The 26,190-nt window shown below is 53.6% G+C and overlaps 2 protein-coding genes across 3 annotated transcripts; both read right to left on the bottom strand.

The window, feature by feature from the left end:
- Nucleotides 1-8: 8 nt before the first annotated feature.
- Nucleotides 9-7,733, bottom strand: TXLNA (taxilin alpha). The gene is made up of 11 exons (XM_069875139.1): nt 7,534-7,733; nt 5,998-6,147; nt 4,679-5,017; nt 4,120-4,211; nt 3,501-3,671; nt 2,979-3,173; nt 2,699-2,818; nt 2,320-2,394; nt 1,900-1,992; nt 1,552-1,647; nt 9-1,181 (listed from the first exon to the last, which is right to left on the bottom strand). Exons 1-11 carry the CDS (start codon nt 7,724-7,726, stop codon nt 831-833), a joined length of 1,875 nt encoding a protein of 624 aa, XP_069731240.1. The 5' UTR covers nt 7,727-7,733; the 3' UTR covers nt 9-830.
- A 388-nt stretch (nt 7,734-8,121) lies between these two features.
- KPNA6 (karyopherin subunit alpha 6) lies at nt 8,122-24,667 on the bottom strand. 2 transcript variants are annotated; one of them, XM_069875492.1, is made up of 14 exons: nt 24,546-24,667; nt 18,092-18,225; nt 17,242-17,337; nt 16,892-16,991; nt 16,503-16,597; nt 15,356-15,487; nt 15,039-15,127; nt 13,981-14,080; nt 12,841-13,004; nt 11,930-12,008; nt 11,683-11,808; nt 10,998-11,125; nt 10,527-10,705; nt 8,122-9,610 (listed from the first exon to the last, which is right to left on the bottom strand). In XM_069875492.1, the coding sequence occupies exons 1-14, from the start codon at nt 24,547-24,549 to the stop codon at nt 9,426-9,428; spliced, it is 1,611 nt and encodes a 536-aa protein (XP_069731593.1). In that variant the 5' UTR covers nt 24,550-24,667; the 3' UTR covers nt 8,122-9,425. The 2 variants fall into 2 exon arrangements, with proteins under 2 accessions (XP_069731593.1, XP_069731594.1); XM_069875493.1 differs by lacking the exon at nt 24,546-24,667 and adding an exon at nt 21,421-21,443.
- Between the last annotated feature and the right edge of the window lie 1,523 nt (nt 24,668-26,190).

Raw genomic sequence — 26,190 nt, 5'->3', positions numbered from 1 at the left:
ATCAGACCTTTGGATTAACTGTTTAATACACTTGTGCACATGTGCGTATAGCAAAGAGGCAACTGTGAATCATAAGGCTACTGAGACATTGGCAGGTTCTGGGAAGAGCAAAGGCCCCAGGGGGGCCTCGGGGAGCCGGGCACCCCCATTTCTCTGCTTTTGAGACCTCATTCAATAGACAAAACCCACACGGAGGAGGGAAACGGCCTCTTCTGCCCTCATTTGCTCAGCTCACACACAAGAGAGCTGCCAAGCCAGGGCACGAGGAAAGGGCAGCAAGTCTAGGAGCTCCCTCCTGTCGGACACAGAAGAGGGAGAATCTGGTGCTGGAAACGGTTCGGTTCTCCCCTGCTCAGCTCGTTTGCTTTCACTCGATGCGAGAGTCGCTGTGAAGGCAGAGGTGGCGACACATCCCGCTGTCCCAGCGCCACGTGCCAGGGCAGATCCCCGCGCCCGCGTTCCTGAGCTGTGCTGGGATTGGGGGGATCACAGCCGGCCAAGGACAAGGTCTTTTAGTGAAAGGACGATCGGTTGAGTCTCCATATATTAGTTATTCACGCATACGCAGGGAGGTGGGTCATCCTAGGCTTCATGTATATCTGTATATAAACTGTATGTTGCCCTGCACATATTTTATATATCATATATATCACATATATATATATAAAATTATAAAAACCCTCTGAAAACCTAAGCTAGGAAATCTCAGATCCCCAGGAGGGCTGTCCTCTCGTGCCTGTCCCAGGATGAGGAGAGGGGCTTCAGACCGAGTCTATAAACAGTTGTGTTACCCTCCCTCTCCCTGCCTCTCTGCCTATTGCGCAGCGGGCTCAGTCAGCGCCCTGCGTGCCTTCCTCAGTCCCACTCTGCCCCAGCGCTCCTATGCTCAGTTCTCCCGGGTTCTCCGCAGGATCCGTGCTGTGCGTTGGCTTTCCTGAGTGCGGGGAATCCTCAGCCAGGCGCTGCTCTGCTGGGGCAGCTCCCGCCGCCACCTCGGAGCCGTCTCGAGATGGGTCCTTCAAAGGTTCCAAGAGGTCTGTGTCTGCGTGGGGCACGTGGGCGCACAGGTCCTGCACCTTCTTGTTGAGGTCATTGCGCTCCGTTTGCAGGGCTCGGCACAGTTTCTCCAAGCGCTGGATTTTCACCTGAAGCCCTTCTAACTCCTTGTCCCGGAGGGTTTTCTGCAAACAGAGAGGCAGCTCAGAGTCTGTCACACCGGGGACGTAGAGAGGGAGATGAGACCCCACAGGGAAGCACAAGGGGACGACCCTTGTGACCAAGCAAACATGTGGCATTTGGAGAACCCAATGCTACCAGCACTGCTTTCTCTCAGCAATGTGCTGCCAAGACTACCCGACCCCTTCTGCACCCCTCTGCACTAATTATCCATCGCTTCTGCCACGGGACAGAGACTCCAGCCACCACGTACAGGGAAGGAAATGAAACTGAAGGGAAAACACAAGCCACCAGCCTGCCCACGATAAGGCAGGAGCTGTTCCGCTGTCCCTCAGCTCCAGCCCAGCACCGCACGCTGCTCCAGCCCCTCCTCACCTCCTCAGCCATTTCCAGGAGAGCCTTGTTGCTGCTCTCCCAGCGGGAGCGATACATGGTGGTCTCTTTCTCCAGCTTCTTGATTTTCTTTGTCATCTACAGAATTGCACGGACAAAAACGGAACAAATAAGAACAAATAAGACAGAGGCATAGTGATGCAGTCAGTTACATCTCGTGTATCCTTAAACAGGCCCCCAGTTTCCCAGCTCATGGCCAATTTTAATGCCAGCAAAACTAAACCAAACCACGGAGCTGCGGCTCTTCCAGCACGCGGCAGCACTGAGGAGACAGCTAGGCAGCACCTCCAGCCCACGCAAACTCTGCTGGGCAGCAAAAGCGTTACCCACCTTCTCCATCTCCTGTTTAAACGTTGTGAACACTTCACTGCTTTTGGAAAGGGTATTCTGGAATTCTTCAAACTTCTCCGTGTACAGCGCCAGCTGGGGGGAGAGACAGGGTTAGGGCTCCTCTCTGCTCACCCTGGCGCCTCCTGACAGCTTCCCTGGGAGAGCGGAGATGCCAGCCAAGAACTGAGCCAGCTATCCTGGGACTGGACTTTACGACAAAGGCCCCTTTCTCCCAGAAGGCAGAACTGGTGAAGCAAGTCTTAGCCCACACTGTGCTGGCACAGTCTCACCCGCACCAAACCCAGGAGCAATCCTGCCCCTGTCTTTTCCAGATGAAGGAACTCTGGGCTGTTCCCTGTTTAGGGAGGAAGGAAAAAACTAAACAAATACCCAGGCTGAGCACACAGACCAGGTAACTACCTGCTGCTTGAGATGGGTCTCTTGCTGCTTCATCAGCTCACACATCCTCTGCGATTCCACAGCTTCTTTCAGCAGCTAGGGAAGAGCAACAGCAGTTACCTGGCTGCCACCAGGGAAGGCTCTCAGCATGCCCTGTGTGACCGGTGCTTGGCCTGGAGATGGGAGTGGGCTGGGAGGAATGCAAAGAGCAGAGCACGGCTCTAGCCTTGCTCCTGAAGCCACTGTGGGAGCACTTGCGGCTGGGCAGGCAGAAGGCCTGGGATGGCCTGACCTCATGTGGGCTCCGCACTCTGCGATCCAACACTAAAAAAGCCTCCAGAGAGGGACAAGGCTGAAGGCAAAGTGCTCACAACCATCAGAGAACTGCTTTGAGACTTACAAAGTCCTTCTCCCGCTGGTGTCTCTCCTCTGCCTCCTTCAGCATCTCCTGCGCCTGCTGGAGCTTGGCATCCACCAGCTGCTGCTGCAGGTCCTTGTGTTTGAAAACCTTATCGATGTGCTGCCAAGGGAACACACCGGTCACTGACAGGCTCAGCCCACTCCTTGTGGCTCAGACAGTGATCCCAGGATGCCAGAGGTCCCTTCTCCCCTCCAGGAGCAGAAACTCACTTCCTTGGGCAAAACGGATGTGCCACACCAGGTCTCCTGCCCCAACCCACCTCCTCTCGCAGCTCGTACTGCTCAATGAGCTTCTTGAGCCTCTCTGCCAGCTCCATGTTCTCCTGGCGCAGCTTGGAGTTCTTCTCATTGTGCTGCTCCATCTGGAGCTGGATGTCATTCAGTGTCACCTGGAAGTGGGATGTCACCTCCTTCCGCTTCTCCTCCTCCTCCCGCGCACGCTGGACACCCTCCTCCTGTTCAAGGAGGGCAGAGACAGCAGGGATACGTCAGCAAACTGCCCCAACCATGATGCTCTGAACCCAACCAGCCTCCCACTATCGCTTTTATCACCTGGGAAAGGACTTTGGGCCTTTCCCCTCCCTCCCTCCAGTAAATTCACCCCAAAATAACACTTGGGCACTGTGGAAAATGACGACTTAACAGCAAAATTAAAGCCCTGCCCTGGATGGCAGACTGTGGGCAGTCAGTGGTAAAGGTGAAGTTGCCAACGCGGCTCACAGTGAGTGATCCAAGTGCTCGGGCTGAAGCAGCTCTAGGAGCAGCACCCAGGAGACACTTGCCTTGAGGGTACGGTTGTGCCTCTGGAGCTCACGGCACAGGCTCTCCAGCTTGCTGCGGGCCAGGATGGCCTTGCTGTGCTCACTCTGCAGGTGATCCTTCTCTTGCACCAGCTGCGTCTGCTTCTTCTGCAAGATCTTCATCTGTTTCTGGGAGTTACGGTGCTCTTCCAGCTGGGACAAGGGAGCAAAGGGCACGGATGCAGCAAGACAGAGCCAGGCAACATGCTGTGCCCCGAGGAGGGGGCGGGGGATCAGTAAGTGCTCCCTGTGCTCTGAGGGGAGAATACAAGCTTTACAACACAAAAGATGCCACTTTGGAGTAGGGCAGGGTTGATGCAGAGCCCAGGGTCCCCTGGACAGGGCCTTATTCCTTCCTGAATTCCCATTCTGCTGTAATCCAAAAGATTTGCATTCATGCAGCACCTCCACACGCATGGTTCTCAAACGAAGAGCACAGGGAAAACCTGAACTCACTGCAGAGCTGCATGTGTGTTCCTGGACTCTCAACGGCAAGAAAATAGACCCTCAGCCACCTGCTGCCTCCCCAAGCAGCTCCCCTGCTCGTCACTGCAGTGTCCTCCCCAGACCCTGAGCCCAGGACGAAGAAACGAGCCCTCACCAGCTCAGCATATTTCTTGCACAGCGCTGCTAGTTTCTCCTCTGGCGTGCTCAGGGTGTTCAGCGTCTGCATCAGCAAAGTGATTTCTTTGCCTGGAATGAGATGCAGAATTAAAATAGGTAAATAAATAAATAAAACAAAGTCACTTACACAGAGTTCTGACTCAGAACGGCAAAGACGGGGGGAGAGACACCAGGTTTCACAGCTGCGCCTGCCCTGGGCTCCCTCCTCCAGTGCCTGCTCAGGGCTCTGCCCCATGGATTTAGAATCGCAGAATCATGGAATCAAGGTTGGAAAAGACCTCTAAGCTCACCCAGCCCAGTCATCAGCCTAAACCCACTATGCTGGCTGGAGAGAGTGGTGCTCAGCAGAAAAGAAACCCATTCAGAGGCCGCAGTGGTGACCAGGAGCTGTCAGTGCCCAGTACGTGTACCCCAAACTATGCTGCTGCATCGTTCCCAAGCTCTGCTGCACATGAGCTACATGAGCACGGTACAAAACCAGCATCTGTACGGAAGCTCTCAAGTTGGCAGCAAAACCAGAGCAGGGAACCTCTTACCTAGGCCCTTGGCTTTCTTCTTTTCCTGAGCCTTCTTCTGATCCCGCTCTCCACACTCCTCGCCGTGTCGGAACTCTTCAGTCCCCTTTGTGCTTTCCTTCTCTCCGTTCATCTCCGGGCCGCCCGTCTCCTGGTCGCCGTTCCTCGGGGACTCGCTGCGACACTTCTCGGCTTCCTCCGGCTCGGCGGGCTCACTCTGGCCACCGTCCTCGCCCGGACCCTCCTGGCTGGCATCCACGCAGTACGTGTTCAAGATGTCCTCAAGCTGTCTGCTTAGCTCTTCAGAGACATCGCGCACGGCAGGCCGGGAGGACTTGGTGTCCTCCTGCGCCAGAGGAGCTGCAGGAAATGGGAACACAAAAGCACGAGGCTTTCCCTACGCCTTCCTATAAACACAAGGCAACGGGAAGGTTCCCGAGCGCCCCACGGCACCGGGGCCGGCTGGACCTCCAGCTACATAAGCGGCTTTGTTCCGCTGCGTCTCCAGCCCTGACAATGGAGGGGCATTCCCAACAGCCTCTTGATCAGGAGAGCATGACCGAGTCCCTGACATCTGTCAAGAGCAAAAATTCCCCCCTCCCAACCACCCTTCAAGGACAGCAGGTTGTGCGTGAGCTCTCCCTCATGGGAACTGCCAGCTAACATCCCCAGAGCCGCACTGTTTTACATTACAATGGGTTTTAAACCTGAGTTAGCCTCTATCCCCACCGAAGAGCAGCTGGGCTGTCTCAGATCAAGCGTACTGGTCACAGGGAAGGAGCCCCACGCCCTTCTGCCCAACGCTTTGCTTCCAGAGCCCCTCCAAAGAGAAACCAACAGCAGCTGGTTATTAAACTAACTCCGCTCACTGAGCGTATCCTACATCCCTCGTTTACCAGGCAGCAGAATACGAGGCAGGGTTAATTTTAACCTCTTTGACTGGACCTGGATTCTTCTCCTGTTGCTATGAGTGCCAGGAACGGGGCAGGTCACTCCACGTAACGCTGCTCCAAGGAAAGAGCTGCCCGACATGTTCCAAACGGGACCCTTAAGGCCAAAGCAACAATGAACAACCTGTTTCCAGGTAAGCATCGACTCCACTCTTTGGTCAGGAAGCGGCAACTACTTTGGAACCGAACACACAAACAGGAAGAAACCCGGACTCTCTGCCTTGAAGACCACGGCTGCTCTCATCCAAGGTAAGAGCTGGATGCAGCGACCCAGCCAGGCTCTTTCCAGGCTCACAGCCCACCCTCAGGCAACTCCTGCTCCTCACTACTCAGGCTGCGAGCGCAACCAGCACCGTGGGCAAGCAGCAAAGTGCTCCAGGGATTCCCCACCTTCCAGGGGTGCTGCTGCCTCCGGTGAGTCACCCTCGTCCAGCACCAGCCCGCTGTTCAGTTTGGAATTGCTGGTGGGCCGTGGGGCCGCTTTGGTCTCCCCGCCTTGGTTCTTCATCGCAACCTTTGTCCCTGTTGTCTCCACAAACCCTGGAGAGAGAAACAGTGGCTGTACTTAATTTTAAGACGTAAAAGCTTGGAGGATTTTAGGAGCCATCAGCAGGGACTAGGAAGGAACCTGTCCTTGGCAGAGGCTGCCACCCACAGCTCTGACCTGAGGGAAGCATCCTTTCATTTCCCATTTGCACCTCATGGCAAAGATCTCAGTATCAGGATAACTCCTATTCCAGTGAGGAGAGCTGGCGGCAGCACCTCCCGAGCCCAGACTTTTTTCCTCTCATTTCCCTTTCCCCTCTTCCTGGGAGTGGAGGGAGGGAGGGAATCGGGAGCCTAACTGTTCCAGTTTTAGCTGCCAAAATTGTCCGGGCTGGGGCTAAACCATAATACCAGCTCTGCGGGCAGAGCCTTCCCCGCCCTGGCCGCCCCTTCCCTGTGTCCCCGCTGTGTTTCGCTTTTGGGTGTCAAAACTCGGAGCAGTCTGTGCATCCCCACAGAGGAGACCCCTCCCTGCAGCAGGGGATCCAGACACCAGGAAAGTCAACACTGACTGAAACCACAGACCCGGCCGAGGAAAGCCCGGAGCTCCCGGCAGAGCCCGTGCTCAGCACAGAAGAGAAGAGCCAGCGCTAACGGATTGAGCCCAGATCCCGGCTCCTCTCTGCCTCCGCAGGATCTGTGTGTCCTCACCCTTCCCACTCGCACCCTGTGCTCCTGTGATGACGCTAATTAAGCAGTGGAGGCAGCCGATGCTCCCAGAGGCAAGGTGCTGCTCCACCAGAAGCAGAGAACAGCTTTTCTTGCTGCCTTGCAGCAGTTACACAGACCTCAGCTTCTCCTCGGGGAGCAGGCAGGCTCAGATCAGCCGTGGGAGCAGCCCGGCACACGTGTGGCCCTCCCACGGCTGCCAGCCCCACGTCACCCTACCCAGCGCCCCGGGCGCTGCTTTTCCTCTGCTGCTGGAAACTGTGCAGCTCCTGGCGTGTCCCCAGGCTCGCGCAGAGCCGGCCGGGCGCCCAGCACCCCGATCCGGACAGAGATGCTTGCAGCCCCATCCCTGCACCCCAACCCAGTCCTACAGCCCCCCTGCACCCCCATTCAGCCCCACAGCCCCCCTGAACCGGCCCCACAGCCCCCCCTGCACCCCCACTCAGCCCCACAGCCCCCCTGGATCGGCCTCACAGCCCCCTGAACCGACCCCACAGCCTCCCTGCACCCCAACTCAGCCCCACAGCCCCCCTGAACCGGCCCCACAGCCCCCCTGCACCCCCACTAACCCCATTTATGCCCCCATAACTAACATTCCTGCCCCATCCCTAATTAACACCGAGCCCCCCACCTCGGTCCCTGCCCCCCCCCACCCTCTGACGCCAGAAGCAGACACAGGCCTCCCCCCCCGCAGTGACGTCACGCACGCACCCCGTGACGTCAGCTCCAGCGCCCTGACGCAAGGGCTCCCCGCTCTCCTCCAGCCGCGGGGCGGGCGGGGCCCGGCGAGGCGGGGAGCGCGGTCCGGGCGGTGCAGGCCCCGCCGGTGCCGGTGCCCGCGGCCCCCCGAGCGCTGAGGGAAGCGGCTCCGGCCCGGGCCTCGCGGCGGCCGCGCGCTGCGCATGCGCGGGGCCGCGCCGGCGGCCAATCGGCGAGCGGCGCCGCGGGGCATGCCGGGAAACACCGGGTAGAGGCGGCAAAGGTGGCGGGCGGCGCGCGGAACTACAACTCCCAGCCTGCACCGCGCGGGGGCAGGCCGCCGATGAACTACAGCTTCCGGGGGTCGTCGCGCTGGAAACTACAACTCCCGGCATGCTCGGCGCCCAAGGAGCCCCAGTCCCCCCGTTTTACCTTGGGAACTACAGCTCCCGGCGTGCCCCGCGCCGCCGGCCTGACCGAAAACCCTGCAGCTTCCGGCGGGAGCCGCCCTGGGAAGCGTAGTTCCGCGGGCCCCAGGGAGCCCTCCCGCCCTCCCCCTCGACCCAGCCCCGCTTCCCGCACGCAGAGAGCTCGGCCAGAGACTGCACTGATGAGTTTATTGAGTTCACGCCCCAGCAGCGATTTGGTTCTTCCCCAGCCCCACTTTGTCACCAAAAGCCCCGGCGAAGGCAGGGAAGCCGGGCAGAGGAGCAAAGGCAGCGCTGAGTGAGGACGCGAGGGGAGAGGAGAAGCAGCAGGGCCGCGGTTGCCAGGTCTGCCTGCCTCACAGCGCTCTATTTACATAAATTACAGCTATTTCATATATATTCTTTTCTCTGCAGCCCAATTAGACAAATATCTACCTATATATAATATAAAAAATACAGAGATTTGACTTTTTTTTTTTTTTTTTTTGAAGTAAAATGTACAGGCGGCCCAACTGTGAGCAGGAGGTAAACCTGAAAACTCGAGCCTCGTTGCTGCTGAGGGTAACACTGCACACGACACCGCGATCGCGTCCTCTTCCAGAAAATGCTCCCATCCCACGCCAACTCAGAAAAAAACCCCACAACTCCAACCACGTTCTCATGGAAAAAGAAATATTTCAAGTAAAGAAGAAGGTGGTTTCTCACCATTTCAGTTCTGTAACTTCAGTCAGTAGCGATGCAAACAAAGCCTGTGCTTCCCCGTCCGAACCCACCCCGCAGCCCGCCCTCTCCATCCGTACCGTCTCTGGGGTGGTGATGTTTTTTATTTTCTCCTTGTAAACACCCCTCGCAGTTCTTCAGAAAACAAAAAAACCTCTAAACAAAGGGAAGCAGCCTTGCACTCCAAAAAGTCTTCCCAGGAGCGGGAGAACTTCCCGTTTCTCAGTTCATTTTCAGTGTTTGAGGGGAGCTTGGCCTCCACCAAAGGGGGGATTGCAGAAAGGCCAGGGCTAAATTTTGCTCTTGGCAAATTAGAGTCTTTAATAAAGAGTAACATGTGCAAAAAAATTAAATAGATCAACCCAGCTTTCCAGAATTACTGCTGTCAGAACGCTTGCTTTATGTGTGTTCTTACCCAACCCAACGCTGAAACCTCAAGTACCAGAGGTAAGAAGTGACATTTGGGAGAGATCACCACAAAGAGAAAACCCAAGAGGTGCAACCTGTTACCTCAGTGTCCTTCCTCCACCCGACGCCTGCCATAAGGACACGTACGCAGCAGCAAAAAGAACAGAAGTGAGAACATCCCCTTCTCTGCGTGAGGCCAAAGCACTGTTTCTGGTCGTTGGAAGGAAGAGCTCCTTCCAGACAGGTGGAGTGGGTCTTTCGCCTTCCATTTGCAAGGAGGGGAGGGGACGATCAGCTGCTCCCAACTGCCTTCCAGCAAGTTTGTGGTGTTCTTTTCCCCTGGACACGTTATAGCTGGAAACCTTCCATGGGAGCTTCGGCTTGCTGGAAGATGAACTGCTGCTGGTTCTCGTCAACATGGGGAGCCAGAGCGGAGTCATCCTCTGCTCCAAAGTAGTGCTCAATCAGGTCAAAGGCCTTCTGGTAGATCTCTTGGTTCTCATGGCTCTGTAGGAACTCTATCTTATCCAAGCCTTGGAGGAAAAATGAAGCAGGATGTGATGAAAGGAGGAGATCCTGATGTCTACACTGTCCCACACCCACCCACAATCCTTGCCCTGTTTACTGCCAGACATTTTTCTGCGTTCGATTCGCATTTTTGAGCATCAGTGACATCTGTTCAGAGCTGCTTGTGGGTGTCACCCATCTCAGGCAGCATTAACGCCTTTCCCATAGCAGGTTTAGCTGCAGCAGACGTGCTCCCAGCTCTGCTGGAGACTAAACCAAATTCCAGGGAAATTAAACCAACAGGCTGCAAACAGGTTGATAGTTGCAGGGAGGGGAAGGAAGCCAGGCCCATCCCTGCTTTACCTGTCCCAGTTAAATCCACTGAACAGAAAGCTTCTGATATACTCTCAAGAATTTCAAGGATTGTTCTTTACTAGGAAAATCGGGACACACAATGTAACAGTCAGCGAGAGGGCAAATCAGACTCTGGCAGCACACAGGGAGCTTCAGACCAAAATAGGAACTGCTCCTTGCAGCATCAAGAGCAGGACAAAAAACCCACCAAATTAAGCCTCTCCAGGGAAAATCAAAGTCTCTCTGGATTGCCACAGTACAGCAGCTGGGTACAGTCAGAGCAGCCTGAGACCCAGAAGTGTCACTTTTTACATCACTCAGCTTATTTCTGGTAAATGATCCTGGCTGGTCGGAGCCACAGTTATCAGCTCGGCCTTCCAGCCTGGGAAGCTCAGATCACAAGTATGATAGTTTTTACTCCCAAATATTTTGTCCTATGCCCAATTATAAGAGTCTAAAAAGATCATCAGGACAACACTGGATAGTTTGGGATACAACAATTCCGTTAAAGCAGCACAAAAGCAGCACATGAGATGAGCAGACACCTTGCACTGCACCCTCTGATCCCCACCTCCCACCACCACCTACCGTAGGCCTCCTCGATCAGGCTGCAGTAGGGGTTGATGCCCGTCTCACTCTGGTTGGCCTCCTGCTCCCCGAGCCTCAGGATGTTCTCCAGGCCATTTAATGCCACCTGCACGATCTTGGAGTCCATAACGGTCAGCAGGTCACAAAGAGGCTTGATGCAGCCCAAGTTCACGAGGTACCTGCAGAGAGAGCACCACACACGCTGCTCAGCAACCATCACCTTTTCCCGTTAGGAGGAGCATGGGAAAGCAGTCAAACGAGAATACAAAAAGTCACCCTAAAAATGTATTTTTACTGTTCTGCAAGGTTAACTTTTATCCATTTATTTGCATTTCTAGACACAGTCCCTTTTACAAAACCAGCTAACTCCCTCTGACACCAGACTCCCTCCAGGTTAACCCCTCACAACTTGTCCCACAGTTCCCACCAAGACAAAGCCATGACATGCTCAAACAAGATTCCTCCAGGTACCTGATCTGTTCGGGTGTTCCTCCCAGCGTCGCGTTTGTGATAGCCCAAGCTGCCTCTTTCCTCGTGCGGAATTCTGCTTTCTGCAAGATTTCTATCAGTACCGGGAAAATGTTTGCGTCTATGACTGCCTGGGGAGAGAGCGCAGTCAGATGCGTTTGAATTGGCAACGAGGTTCCCACAAGGCTCTTAACCACCTGAAGGAAACCTCTACCTCCATTTTCCAATGCAAAAGACCTTCCCAAGCTGTACCCTTCAGCCATTCCTCCATTTTATTCCTCAGCCAAATCCTATTAACACAAGACACTCAATTCCATAAGGAGCACAGCAGACAATCCCTGTTACTGCACTGTATGAACATTCTCATTCCTTTTCTGCCTCTGCGTGGAGGTCATTAAAGGGATAATTGCAACTCTACAAGCTCCAGCTTTTCAGACAGGCATCTCTAACTAAGCACCGAGAAACAGGGGCTGTATCCCCTCTTACTCCAGTGATCCAACCTGTGGGACTCATTTCAGCCCCGTCTTTGCTTTTTTTAGCTCGTTTGGCAGATGGCCGGGAGCAGCAAGTGTGCAAATTACTGCAGAATAAGAGCTGTGAAGAAACCCAGCCTCCAAGTGTTAGATAAAAAAAGCTGCAGATCCTTAGTGCTGAGCTTGGAGTGGAGGCGGGCTGGGGAAGACTGTACCTGTATCTGTGCTCTGTTCCCTGCCGTGATGTTGGATATAGTCCAGCAGGCTTCTTTCCTGATGGATTCCTTGGGACTACTTAATAAATGAAGGAGACAAGGCAAGGCTGAGCAGTTCAGAATCACCTTTTGGGAAAGAGCAGAAGCGAGATCGCCAGCGTCAGGTGCAAAGCTCAACACTTCCAGCTCCCACCCAGCCAACAAGCTATGGGCACTGCACTTCCCCGCGAGACCACGACTCCCTCACCTGGGTCTGGATGTCGTCCCCCGTCACGATATTGCCGACTGCTCGCAAAGCCGGGGAGGCCACTTTGTAGTCATTGTGCCTGCAGGAAAAAGGGTCCAAGGATAAACACAAACCTGTCAGATCACCTGCACCGTGATGCTCAGCAGATTCTCCCCCCGAGTCTCTCATCTGCACCAGAATCCCACCCCCGGCACACAAACACACAGCGAGTTGACCACATCGCCACTGGATAAGCAGAGACTGAAGACAAACTTGCAGTACAGCCACGTTTTCATCCTTAACATCCAAACTCCATCATCATCAGCTTAATTACAGATCTTGCCTTTTACACTGCCTTCCTGAACAAGGATGTATACAATGAGAGCACTCAGAATTTTTTCAGGGTAATTCTAGAAGCATCTTGCAGTTCTATCCGCTCTGAAGATGTTAAAGAGCCCCAGTCAGACTGCAAACAGCAAGCACTTGTCTGAGTTTCCATTCAGATATCAAAGCAGCAAAGCCAAGATGGCTTTTGCCAGACACTACCCTTGCCCTCTTTGACTCGCCTAGTGACTTGGCTTCTGTACACGCAGCTGAAGTGTGAGAGCACAGGACACTGCAGCACTCTCTCCTTTCACAGCCTGAAGTGTCAGCCCAGCCTCTCTTTAATGAGCTTTTCCTCAGTATTACTCAGCATTCCAGCAGCAGAAAAACCTCTGCTTCTCTGAGAAATAGACGTCAGTCAACTGCAGCTCTCTGTCTGCTGCAGACCCTCCTATGTAACTACTCCAGAGTCTGCTAAGGTACCTGTTACCTGGATCCCATGTCCACAAGAGGCATGAAGAATGCTCCAGTAGGTTTTGATATGAGCTCATGCTCAGCCACACACTGCCCGGTCTCACTGGGCTAAAACAGCGAGACAAGATACTTACATTAACAGCTCCACTAGTCGCCGACACACTCCTGAATCAATAACAGCTTGTATTTTCTCATTGGGGCCATCTGATAAGTAGGAAAGAGCCCAGCAGGCATCTGCCAGCAAGTCAGAGTCACTGTTGAACAACAATCGGGACAAGACCGGCAGGCAGGGAGATACCTACAACGACAGTCACCAACCCAGGTCAGTCACGGTCTGCAGACCCCTGTGTTTCCACACACACACACACCATGCGGATGGGCTGACTGAGAAGATAACAGGTCTTGAAGTCCACAGTTTCCTCCCCCCAAGTCAGCAGCTTCCTTGCTGGTTCACATACCTTATAATCACAGTGTCTGAAGTTACCTCAACAGCTATATTGCTAAACTAAAATTACCCCCCTTTCCTCTTGGAGCAGTGAAGGCTCCCAAGGCAAGTGCTACCGTGCTGCTACTGTTGGGAAGCTCCTTACATTTCTCCTGTAAGAACACTGCTCCACTTCTCACCCTTAACAATTCTAAATAGCTCAGTATTCAGAGCAGCAGCTGTCACCACTGACACCTCTGAAATCTTCAGTCATTCTTAAGTGGTTTTACATTCATGCTCAATTCAGGTTTTGGCCCTGACCACAAGCTTCCCAGGAGACACACTAGCGTCATTTAAAAAGGTGAAACACGTTGACCTTAAACCATTTTTGTTCTGCTAAAGGAGGAGACACCTGAAGGGCCAGCAGACCCTTTTGTTAGTGCCCGTAAAGGGGAGAGGGAAGGGAAAGAGGAAAGCTACTACAAGTCCCATGGAGTCCTGTTCTGTAGCATACAGAGGTCTCCAAGTCGAGTTTTTAGTGACAATTTGAGTGAAGTCTCAAACTTCCAGAGTCAATAGAGGGTTCAGAGAAGCCCACAGCAGATGCTCCCTTGTGGGGAAGCCTGGGCTTGCCCCTTACACAGAGGGTCCAGCGGATGGGCTGCCAACAGAGCCAGGCAGAAACACACTGACATCTGCTGAACAGCCACATCAGCCTCAGCAAGAAAAGCCTCTCCCCGCTCCCTCCCAGAATGACTTACAGAAGTCCAACAGCCCAAAATAATTTAGACAAACATCTTAAGAGGGTGTCTCCCCATCACCCAACTGCCAATGAGGCATTTATCCTCACCTTATCGAACTCTGGCGGTGGACTCTTCCCTCTGCACAGGTTTGACAAGGCCCAGACAGCATTTCGTGTCATCGTCAACCTGGTGGACTTAGTGAGGAGCCTGAAGAGATAATTACCATCAATTATAGCCCTTGATGTGGGAGCGAGCAAGGGAATCAAAAGAAGGAAAACTGGTATGATTTTAAGGGAGTCAAAGCTCTACTCCACTTGGTGTAGCTCAAGCCACACTGTTTGTCATTTGAGCCTCTCAACAAGTAAGAGAGGTGACATGCAGCTACTACTTAGCACAAACAGGTATAGTTCCTAACAACATCAAGTGACACGGGTCCAGAAGGCAAGTTCTGTGTTAGAGAAGCTGCAGAAGGAAGGGTCAGCCAGCCAAACGCAGTTCCAAGTGCAAATCCAGCCCAAGCCAACAGCCAAACTCCTATATGAGGTCAGATAGTCACTAGAGACAAGCAGCTTCAAACTGCTGTCACTTGGCTCTGGGGAGGACAGAGTCCCACAGGCCGGGGACTTCAGTCAGCAGCCACAGCTGGCAGTGACCAACAGACAAAACTGTAACAACTCCCTCGTGACAACGCATTGGTTTGCCAAGGACAGGATAAAGCAGCGATTGATTCTTCCCAGAGCAGCACGCAGTCCTTGGGAGCACAGAGAGATCTGGCTCTGGCAGGTCTGCACCACGCTGCAGAGGAGAGGTGTGCCCAGATCAGCTCCCTCCCTCAGGCCAGAGGAGCCACAGCATAAGCACAAGGAGCACGCATCGCAGTGACACGCAAGGGAACAGCGAGCCCTGTGACTCCAGGAGGGCAAGCACACAGCAGCAACACCCGCTCCAGACTCAGAGGGGCACAGAGGTCTGTGAGAAGGCACATCATCTATCCTGTCCCACTGTTTATCAGGTACTGACTGGTCTGATCTGGTACCACTGGTTGGATTCCCAGTGAATGTCACCATACATTGCTGGGGAATCTCTTCACCCAGCTCAAATCTCCGCCTGTTGCAGCACAAAGGCACGTCAAGAACTGTACTGGCACGTATTCATGGCTACTCACATTAATAAGGGAGGAAGGATAGCGCAGTTAAGGACATAATCTCTACACACAGAGCTGTCTCCAGCAATGTTCCCCAATGCCCAGACAGCCTGAAAGGAAACAGCAACAGTTTTAGCATACACGCAGTTTCTGAACAGAGGAAGAAAAGGGCAGTGTGCTAAGAAAGCATTTTCCTGTAATTCCAAGCAAACCATCCTTCAATTTGTGGTCTGGAGGCAGTTGTCAGACACTGGTCACCCATTTTAAACACTGCATTTTAATTGTGTGCAACCCTTTGTGGTTCCCTCCCTAACCCCACAGTACGAAGTGCACCGTACCTGCTCTTGGACATCCTCAAAGTCTGAGTTTAACAGCTCTATAAATATGGGAACCGCCCCGGCCTCAATGACTATTTTTGTCTGCTGGGAAGTTCCTGATGCAATGTTCGTCAGTGCCCACGCTGCTTCAAACTGTAACAGGCAAACAAGTGACAGAAGCATCAATAGGATTATCCCAATTCAGCAAAACATTTGCTGTTAGATTTTGGCTATAATTCTTTCAAGTCCTACTGAAAAGGCTGTGAGAGACAGAGCCAACCACAGAGACTTCATGACTCAAATGGTTTTAATTTTCGCAAGCAATAAGAACCATGTCTGCTGAACACCTTGTCAGAGGATTAGTGAGCGAAGACACCACTGCCAGCCACTCCACCTCATTCCACCCATACAACACCCTTCCAGCAAGGAAAGTGGAGGCACAGGGCATGAATACACATGGAGTTGAATGTTCTCCACGTCTGGCGCAGATCAGCCATTTCTAGCCCACTCTTGTCTGCCTTGAGTCCCAGTGATGCCGAGTATCGAGTTCCCTCTGTTTGCCACTCATTCTTTGCTTTAAAATCAGATGTCTACTTAACTCTTATTGAACATAAGCCCCTATGGTACATGGCCTCAGGCCAGAGGGCAGGAAGGAAGACGAAGGCAGCAATCAGCTCAGATCCAATTCCATGCACAGAATTATCTTTAACCCCTCCACAGTGACTATAGTTATTACCAAGCCAGAAGGAATCTCAAGAAGCTACCCAGTCCATCCCTCTGCCCCACAGCAGGACCAGCACTACCCAAGCCATTTCCAACAGACTCTGAGCCTGCACTTAAAGGCCTTCGGTAATGGAGGTTTCCCCTCACAATTTCTTCCTTCATATTTATTCTGTGGCTACACTAGCTCCCAGCAGAAATATCAGACACGGGAAAGCCAAATTCTCTTCTGCTGCAGCTGACCTATGTTATTTTTGCCAGTATTCTGCCAAGAACTCAGAGGAATTTATGATTTCCTTTTTTGCCCTAATTCCAGGCTACCTCTGCCTTCTCCTACATATCACACAACCTGCAGCTTTGGGGTTCAAGACAGCACTGCTACCTGACAGGACCTGTGGAGATTAAACAGTGACGTGTAATGTGGAATTCAGAACACCATCTCCTTTACCTGTAATGTGCAATTTTCACTTCTTTTCAGGAATTCGACGAACCTGTCCACCACTCCCGGGGTGTTGATCACTTCGTCTATCGGAGGATTGGGCTCTGCAACAGCAAGACAGCGTCAGACAGTACGCAGGACTGAGGCAGGGGAATAACAACATGGAATATCACTGAAATGAGTGACCTCCAACTGTACTGAACTCTGCAGAACCACAGCCTGTACAATTCACACAACTGTAATTCATTAGCAATGCACTGGATCATTATGTTTCTACGTTATAACCTCCCTTCACACAGGCTCAAAGACACCACGCTTCTGTAAAGCAACACACATGCACAAATGCCCGTAGAAGCGAGGCTGCTGGGTCTACAGCAGGGATGAGCAGAGTTTTTTACCTTTGGAGAGTAACTTCCTGAATTTCTGAGTGGTTGCAAGCTGTAGGTCAGGGTCGTCTGAGAAAAGCATCTCTACCATCTCTCTTGTGATCACTCCCTCCTGAGAAGATGTAGAGGAGACAGAACAATGGTTTCATTTCTCACTAAGTTCATGTAAGGCATCGTGACAGCCTGCCATGACTTTGTGCTTAGCTAGCAAGCAGGGACCACTGCACACCATTGACTCCCTGGCAGGCTTTTTCAGTAACATTTGCAAAGAGAAAACAAAACCATATAGGTTTGTTAGTTCTGTGCATTCCACAGGGTTAAACCTATCTGAAGGCAGGACTGAACAAGGAAAGGACCCTTACCCCGCACGTTGTGGAACTAACGTAGGAATCCACCAGGAGGCTGTCAAACATGGAGGCATCTTCACTGATCAACTCCACGTTTCTTCTTTTGAAGAGCTGGCAAGGAACAAAACACAGAAGTCATTATTAGAAAGCAATGATGAGCAGTCTTCACATCTAGACATTCTTGTTCCTCAGACAAGATCCCATCAGCTAGACTGAACGCAGCCTGCATAGAAAAGCAGTCATTAATAACAGCTCTATGCTCTGAAGACCAGTCTAGCATACAAACACCAGAAATAAAACATGCTAAGTCTTGCCCTCGGATATGCAAACGCTCCAGTTGCTGAGACACTGGTGCAGGCAAGCACAGAATTTGACCTAACAAGTCAGGAAGCTGGGGAGAAGGCCACTGGCAGATGACGCGCTCGGAGAGCAAACATTTAGTCTGAGCCACACACATCGCCCAGGAATCACCTCGGACTTTCACAGACCGCCAAGCCAAAAAAAACCCAGCTCAGAATTAAAAGACACAGCCCACACTTTCACTTGCACTTCCTTCTTCTTGAGGAAATAAATCCATCCACTAATAAACTAAAAAAACAAACTTGAAAAACCTTTTAAAATGAGGATTTATGAACAAAAACCTCTAATGCCCCAAGGATAAAGTTCTTGGAGAGCTCATGAAGAGAGCTACGCTTTGTACTAGGGACAAAGAAAGAAAGAAAACAAGTTGTCTGTTAGAACAGAAAAAGTAAGAGGAAAAAAGACCAAAAAACCTTAACACACAGATCCCTGGAGAACCCAGGCTGGCAGCAGCACAGTCTGGCTGTGTTAAGGCTGCACTCAAGCTAGTCAAGGTGACAGTTACCTGTTGCTCTCTCTTCTGTTTGCGCAGTTGAATCCCTTCCTCTTCTCTTCTCCGACGCATTTCTTCGGGATTTAGGGCTTTGTTCTTGTAGCTCTTCATTCGATAGTTGTCCTTCGCAGGACTCGCCATGGTTTCTATGAAGAGAAATACACACCTGCCTCAGATTTCTGGTCACACTCCGCTCCTCTCCCCACGGCCTTCCCAACAAGGAATCCCGAGCACGTGGAACAGCCAGGTTAAACAGACTGCTTTGCAAGAGCTGGGCTCAAACACTAAAAGTGGAAGCTTCAAATCAGAACACGATCCCGGCCTTCATTCACAGGATGTGCTGTTACAGTAAGAGTGTTGTGAAGTTCCAAGGAAGCTTAAGAGGAGATCTCCTGTTCTGGAAGGAACCCAGACCCACTGGTTCTTCACTACACTGAGCACAGTACCCATATGAAAGGCTTCTATGCGCACAACCTCACTGTCCTCGGGAGGTGCAGAACTAAACACCACTTTGGTTTTCAGCAGAAGTCATTTCCCTTGCATCATCATGGCAAAAATCCAACAGAACTCACAGCAAACCAAGTTCTGGATTTACATCAACAATTTAAAACCTTGCTAAAAGCACAGCTGTACATAACCTAGAGCCACGTTTGTCCCACCAGGATCCTGCGAGTGCTTGGTGCCTGACCCACTTACATTGCTGTTTCATACCTGACTAATGCCGCACTTCCAACTCAATAACTCATGCGCTTCCCTCTGAGTCAGGGAAGCGACACTGCACTATTTGGCACAGTGAAAGGCAACCAGGGCCAAGCAGCAACCTGAGTGCGGACGATATCAATTCCTCCTCTGCATCCAGCTGCAATCCACGGCTTTGACCACGTCTACTGCTTTTTGCATCTTTCCAAACTCTCCTCCCATTTATGATACAGAATGTTCGCTTAACATCCATACCTTTCTTGGGTCAGGAAGGGAGCGATCACGATACACAGGGTCAGAGCACCAGTGAACCCCGAGACCAGCTTACTCCTCTTCTGAACTTCACCGGACACCAATATCTTTGTTTCCTTCCAGCCAAGGGCAGGTGGAAGAAGCATCCTGTGAAAGTCCACAGTGCTATCTTCTCACTCCTCCTCTCCCAAGCTCCAAGTGCTCCTCAGCCACATTGTTTACAGAAAGCTTCAGCCCGACTTATCAACTGCCTCCAGCCACTCTGGAGCCCTTCCAGGACCAGCTGGAGAAGCTGCAGACCTTACTGCCCTCCTGCTGGGAAAGCCCCAAGCCGAGCTGAGAAAAGTCATATACAATGGACAAGCATTCAACATTTCATTGCTATGGCAAGAGGAAACAACTGGAAGAACTTATATTTTAACAAGAGAGGAGACAAAATACTTTCAGTTCTATGATTTCCCAAATTCAGTTCTATGATTTCCCAGCTAAAAAGACACCAAGCACTGTGAAAAAATCTGAATCAGTTTCACAGCATCTGTGTTCAAAGAGGGCATTCCCCTCCCCAGCCACAACGTCAAGAGGATGTTCTTCTGAAAAGCAACAGATAAAGGAAAAACCCACCAGCTAACTCAGAAGATAGAAGACTTACAGGGGGTTAAATCTGTTCTTGAAGTAGCAAGGGGTCACCTATAGATAGGTATTGATTCAGGAAGCGTATTTACCTCCCACTGTTCTGCTGGTGCTCTGGCATCACCACCTCAGCACTAACGAAGCCACAGAAGAGTAGGAGCTGCCAGCTTAACTCAGAAGATCACAACAGAATCCTTAACAGGACAAATCTGTTACTTCCCTTTGGAAAGCAAAGACTCCAATTAAATGGCAGTTTTCAAGAAAAGAAGGAAAAGGTGACTTAATGTTACACACAGGACTAGCAGACAGTGAGTCACACAACTGAGGGACGCGGGACAGCTGCTCGACACTTCCCAGCTGCACTCCGCTGGGCACACCCTGGACCCTGCTCCGGCCAGAGGCTCAGCCGTGCGGCGAGGTCTCGGAGCACACTCCAGAGCAAAGAAAGTGTCCTCCAGCTGCCATCTACACCACAGCGTTACCAGAACAGGCTGCCACACTCATCCTTATATCCTGAACGATGAGGAGCTATTTACCACTTAATAGAAAGGTGTGAAAGTTTGACTGTGAAACAGCGGAGCGCTCAAATCCTGCCAGCATCTGTGCAGAAGCCAACTAAGCCGCAGCCATTCAGTCTGAAAGCTGGAATTCCGGGGTCACTGCTGCCACGCCAAGATTATAACGGCTTCTCAATGTTACTGGATCAGAAAGTCAGCCTTGCTGCTTCCCAGTTCCCCGCATTCCAGAAAGTATTTGCTTCAAACATTGTCAGCTGCTGACTAAAGCCTCTGAGCTGAGTCACTGCAGGGACTCGCACACCCATCATAAACCAGGGCTTGTGCTGCTGAGTCAGACCGGAGTGAGAGCAGGGACACAGCCACACTGACAGACCTGGCAGGGCTTTTGAAACCAAAACACCCTTTTGCAACAGGAATCTTCAAAAGCGGCCCTATTCCCATTCTGTTGCTGGGCATAAGACACACACCTAAGGCAAAGCCTGGCCAGCGGGCAGGCTGGCAGCCGCATCTTACGAGCAGAGAAAGGAAACGGGATCATGCAAGTGTGAACAAATACATTCGAACCCCATCAGCACCAACCTGCTAATTAACACCTACTGGGTAAAGGTTAGAGCTTCCCAGCTCTGAGCAAGCACAGGGCCAGATGAGCCTCAAGGGCCCTTTCCCACCCAAGTTTTCCCTGTGACAGTATAAACTCAGCCAGTTACGATAAACCCCCCTAAATTTAACAAGCAGTAGCAAAACACCCCCAGTGAACTACCCAGTTTCACCTGGCAGGCTGTACTAATGATATTCCTCGGGTTTCTCCTACCTGGCAGAAAGTTTCTGCATTTCCTACAGTGACCTGAAAGCCCAAGGAGCCTCTTGTCTCCTCCTGGTTTGCACAGGCTCTCAGCACACTTGCAGCATCACACGCCTGCTGCAAGAAACATCTATCAGCAGCACGGGAATGGTTGCTGATCATTACTGCCCTTCCTCTCCTTGTGTTCCCTCAGCCTGACTGAGCTGCAGAGACAGAGATAAAGCACAAATCCACACAAGCGGGGTGCCAGAGAGGCACCAAAGAGGAGACACCAGACTCTGCCACAACAGCCACCGGTTCAGAAAGCTTGGCAGGCAGCTTTCTCAGCAGGGTCTGCGTTCAACACTCTGCCCTTCAGGAGCAGAAGGTGGCTGTAGTAACTGATTTAGTAGCCAGGGACACCAGGGCAGTTCAGGTCACACAGAGAAAACGAACCTCACCTTTAGGAGAACAAGCTGGCAGAGCTACATCAGAGGTCTGGGATGCCGGTAACCTCCCGTGACAATGTTAGCAACTCCACGTGATACGCACTCTATCTCCAGTTACAGCCACTGAGGCATTTCTTTAAAAAACCCCAAGCATCTGTGATATTTTTGGATCTGGGGAGGACGGGCCTGTAAGAACACACCACTCGTCTTCTGGAACTGCACACAAGGCAGCAGCAGGCAGGGGACTTCAGACTGACTGCACGTTACTGCTTCACAGTCCTGCATTTCTCCAGAAGGCTGAAGAGCTCACATCTGTAACTCACATCTTGGTATTCCTGCAGTCGGCTCACAGGAACACAAGGACAGCGAACCCTGGAAACCTGGTTCAGTGTTGAGGGACGGCATGTCAGATTTGACCAGGATCTCTTATCGCTATCACCTACTTACAACAGAAGAGGAAATCTCTGGCTACTTCCACATTCGTCCTCTCACTGCCTCTTACTTTGCCAAACCATCACCAAAGCTGCCGCCCTCAGTGAACAAAAAAGCATTAAGTGAAAGGGCGTCACCTCACAGCTAGCCATGCTTGTGTGAGTTTTGTTCATTCCACCTTCCACTTGTGATGGAATTCCTCAACTTTGAGAATGGAAACAAACACACTCCTGAGACTTGGACACAAGTGTTTTATTTACAGTGCTTTGCGAATGCACCTTCAGCCAGTTCTCAAGAGCTTAAGCATTCACTGTACTCCCCAAGCCGTCCTGCCAAGCAAGCAGCAACTCCAGGCTTCTCCCCACCAGCCCTGGAGTCACCCCAGCTGCTGCCGAGCCCTGGGAAGTGGACGGATTCTCTTGTCTTGTCACTCGTGCAGGTCTGTTGTGCACGTCTGCTCTGCTTGTCTGCTCTCACGCAGCTTATCTGAGTGTTTGCTACAAATACGCACAGGCAGAGCCCTCAAAGCCAGCCTGTCTCTGTCCCAGCGCTCAGCAGGCAGCACAGGCCGTGCCAGTAAAATGCTTACCCACGCAGCTCCCCGGGAGCAGCAGCCGCCCCAGCTCCCTCCCGTCTGTTTTAGCTTCCACGAGCCAGCGATGCGATATCGCTGCTGGAATGTGCAACAGCTCCACTGATGGCGCTGGCTGTGAAGGGGGAAGGGAAAGGCAAAAATCCCTCTTTGGGGAAAACGAACAGCTCTGCAGCAGGCCTGCCCTTCCCAAGGGTCAGTCTGAAGTCAGGATGCCTTCCAGCCTGTCCCTGTCCTGGTGGACGAGGAGCCCACCTATTCCTCAGTCCTGTTCTTAATACACATCAGCATCAACACTACCTGCTTCTGAGCTTTTCATCCCAAAACACTGAGGTTTGGGGACTTTAACTCCTTTTCAACCTGATTTAAACCCTTTAAGACATTCAGATTCCGTTAAGAGCGGACTGATCGAGTAAAATGGTGTCACCCGAGGTCACTGTGGCCTTTCTGTAACAACAGCTCTTGAAATAGGGATTAACTTTTTGACTAAGTCAACCCAAACTCAACCCACAAGTTACAGGAGATTAAAACCAACCAGAAGTAGTGAGAAGCTGTTGCGGAGGGCTATAGAATTCCAAGCAGCTCATCCTTCCCAACATGCGCTTTGCTCCAGAAGCAAACAGCACTGTTGGATTTGCTGAGCAAATCCGAGTTTATCTGGACCTTGACGGTACAACAGCTGAAAGCCAAGAGGCTGAGAGAAGGAGAACTTTCACTATCACACGATTTTAATGACTGAGCTTCCCTTCACAAAGTTCATGTTTGCCCTCCTGAACACGAGTAAACAAAGCAAAACAGCCAAATAACTACTTGAATCCATCACCAACCAGCGTGTGATTGAGAATCAAGCACTGCACGCTGCTCCGCGGGCTGAAGAGCGCTATAAAGACATGCAGATGAAGAGGCAAATGAAGAGAGAACTGACGAGCATTTCTGACAATGCAGGCAAGACCAAGATCCTACAACCACCGTGGCATCGTGCATGAAGAGTGCAATGTTGTGCTGCCACAATCCAGCCCTACTGACCTAAACCCTGGAAAAGAGCAGCCTTTGGTTATTAAAAAGTTAATAAAAGTTACTCAAACTAGGGAGTTTGCAGGTCTGGCTGTCAGAAAAACACCTGATTCGATCTCCAAAAAGAAACAGGGAGGCAGAGGCGAGCAGCACCCTGGCAGGAACATCCTGGCTCAGGGGTCTGTTCCCCGATACTCCCCACAGACCCCTGGCTGTTTCGCTACTCAACGCCGCCACTCGAGATTTTACATTATCTCAAGCTACAAATGAAGTTTTAGGGGCTCTTTGGGACTAGCAGGAGCTGCAGCTGTTGCAGCCACAGGCTTGCGGCCGCCGACTTCTCCGGGAACCCCACAGGACGGGTTTGGAGACAGCTCCTGACGAGACCGTTTGGGTCAGGCAGCGCCCAAGGGGATTGTCTGGACTTCTGAAGACAAGTCTAGTTAGAAGAGAATAGCGCAGGTGACAGCAGAACCAACCTCACCCCTCGCTTCCAGAAGAGCCTCAATGCTTCCAGCGAATAAACCGGCCCCGGCATTCCCGAGCCCCTCAGCCCCTCGAGCAGAGGAACCACCATTTCCCGTCCCCGAGCAGGGAGCTCCGGGGCTGCCCCGGGGGACAAACCCCTCTCCGGGGCACGGTGTCCGCGGGGGGCTCGCTGCCCACGGAGGCGCAGGGGCGGCCCGGGGGCACGTTTCACCTTACGGAAGCGACGAGGGCCGAGGGTGAGGGCGGCCACCGGCCCCAGGCGGCTCGGCGGGATCTCGGTGCTCGGCTCCTAACTTGGGACCGGCCCCGGTGCCCCCGGGCCGCGACGGCTGCTACCGCCGCAGCTCCCGGGCACCGGGCGGGGATCCCGGCGCGGCCGCTCGCTCCGGGGCCGGCCCCCGTTCGGCAGCGCCCCCCGCGATGACTCAGCGGCGACGGCGCCTCCGCTCCCCGCCCGCCCGCCCCGGGGCCGCGGTGAGGGGCGCGGGCGACGCGGGACGGGCCCCGCGCGGCCGGTGGGGCGGGCGGCCGCTCCCCGCGTCCCCTCCCGGCTTACTCCTCCCTGCCCTGCCCTCCCTCCCCGCCACCCGGTGCCCGCGGCCGCCCTCACCCATCGCGGCTCCCGAGGCGGCGGCGGCGGCGGCTCCCGAGCGGCAGCGGCCACAATATGGCGGCGCGGGCGCGGGGCGGCGCGGGCGCGGACGGCGGCCCGGGAGGGACAAACCGCCGCGCGCGGAGCGGGAGGGGCCGCTCTCTCCCGCGGGCGCCCCCAGCGGCGGGGAGGACCCGGATGGGCCTCGTCCCTCACCCCGAGCCCTCACAGCGCGGCCCCTCGTGTCCTCAGCGCCTCAGCCTCCCCCTCGCACCCCGGCCCTTCGTGTCCCTCACATCCCACCCTTCACGTCTCATCCCACACATCCCACCCCCCAAGTCCCATTCCCCCTCACACCCCATGCTCAGTGGCCCATCCTTCCCCTCACATCCCGTCCCCTCACGTCCCATCCTCTCAGTCCCACCCTCACACCCCATCCCTTCATGTCCCCACCACTCATGTCCTGTCCCTCACATCCCACCCTTCACGTCTCATCCCACATGCCCCCATCCCTTGTGTCTCATCCTTCCCCCTCACACTCTGGCCCCTCATGTCCCGTCCTCTCTGCCCCACCCTCCCCCTCACACCCTGTCCCTTCGTGTCCCCACCACTCACATCCCATCCCTCACGTCTCATCCCACACATCCCACCCCCCGAGTCCCATTCTTCCCCCTCACACCCTGGCCCCTCGCGCCCCATGCTCAGTGACCCATCCTTCCCTCACATCCCATCCCCTCATGTCCCTTCCCCTCACATCCCTTCCTCTCTGTCCCACCCTCACACCCCATCCCTTCATGTCCCCACCACTCACATCCCACCCTTCGTGTCCCATCCCACACATCCCACCCTCTGAGTCCCATTCTTCCCCCTCACACCCCATGCTCAGTGACCCATCCTTCCCCTCACATCCCGTCCCCTCACGTCCCATCCTCTCTGTCCCACCCTCACACCCCGTCCCTTCATGTCCCCACCGCTCATGTCCTGTCCCTCACATCCCACCCTTCACGTCTCATCCCACACCCCCCATCCCTTCTGTCCCATCTTTCCCTCTCACACTGTGTCCCCTCGTGTCCCTTGTGCCCCATTCTTAGTGTCACATCCCCTCCTCCCCCATCACGTCCCATCCCCTCGTGTCCCATGACCCTCCATGGCCAACACACTCCAGTGTTTTGAGCAGAGAAACGTCTTTTTATTCTGAAATCCGTCGCCAGGCTGTGTCCGTGGCCGCTCTCCATCTCCGGGGCCGGCGGCTGCTGGTGCGGGACCGTCAGGCGGAGCGAGCGCGGCGGCCGCCTCCTGTGGCGATGAAGACGTCAATGGGGACGTTGGGCAGCGTCAGGCAGTGGCTGCCGGGGCATCGACGGAGCTGCCTGCGGGAGAGAGCGGGGTGAGCCCTGCACCTCGGGATTGCACGGCGCTCATTGCCACGGCGTGGCCTGACACGGGCTGGCACGGCACGGCACTCACCGGCAACACACGGCAAAGCAGGGCTCCCTGCCCTGATAGCGGCTGCCGGCAGCCAGGGTGCCCTGTCCCGGGACAAGGTGGGTGCCAGCCCCCAGCCGATGCTTTCAGGAGCCGTGTTTGTCGCAGCAGGACCCTGCTCGCTGCAGCGGGGACCCGGCGCGGCTGTGCCAGGGCTGTCCTGGCCCCTCTTACCTCC

Source organism: Phaenicophaeus curvirostris, chromosome 23 (genome assembly GCF_032191515.1).
Source record: "Phaenicophaeus curvirostris isolate KB17595 chromosome 23, BPBGC_Pcur_1.0, whole genome shotgun sequence".
Classification (NCBI taxonomy): domain Eukaryota; kingdom Metazoa; phylum Chordata; class Aves; order Cuculiformes; family Cuculidae; genus Phaenicophaeus; species Phaenicophaeus curvirostris.
Note: the sequence above shows the minus strand (reverse complement) of the source record. Positions and strands in the feature narration are given on the sequence as shown.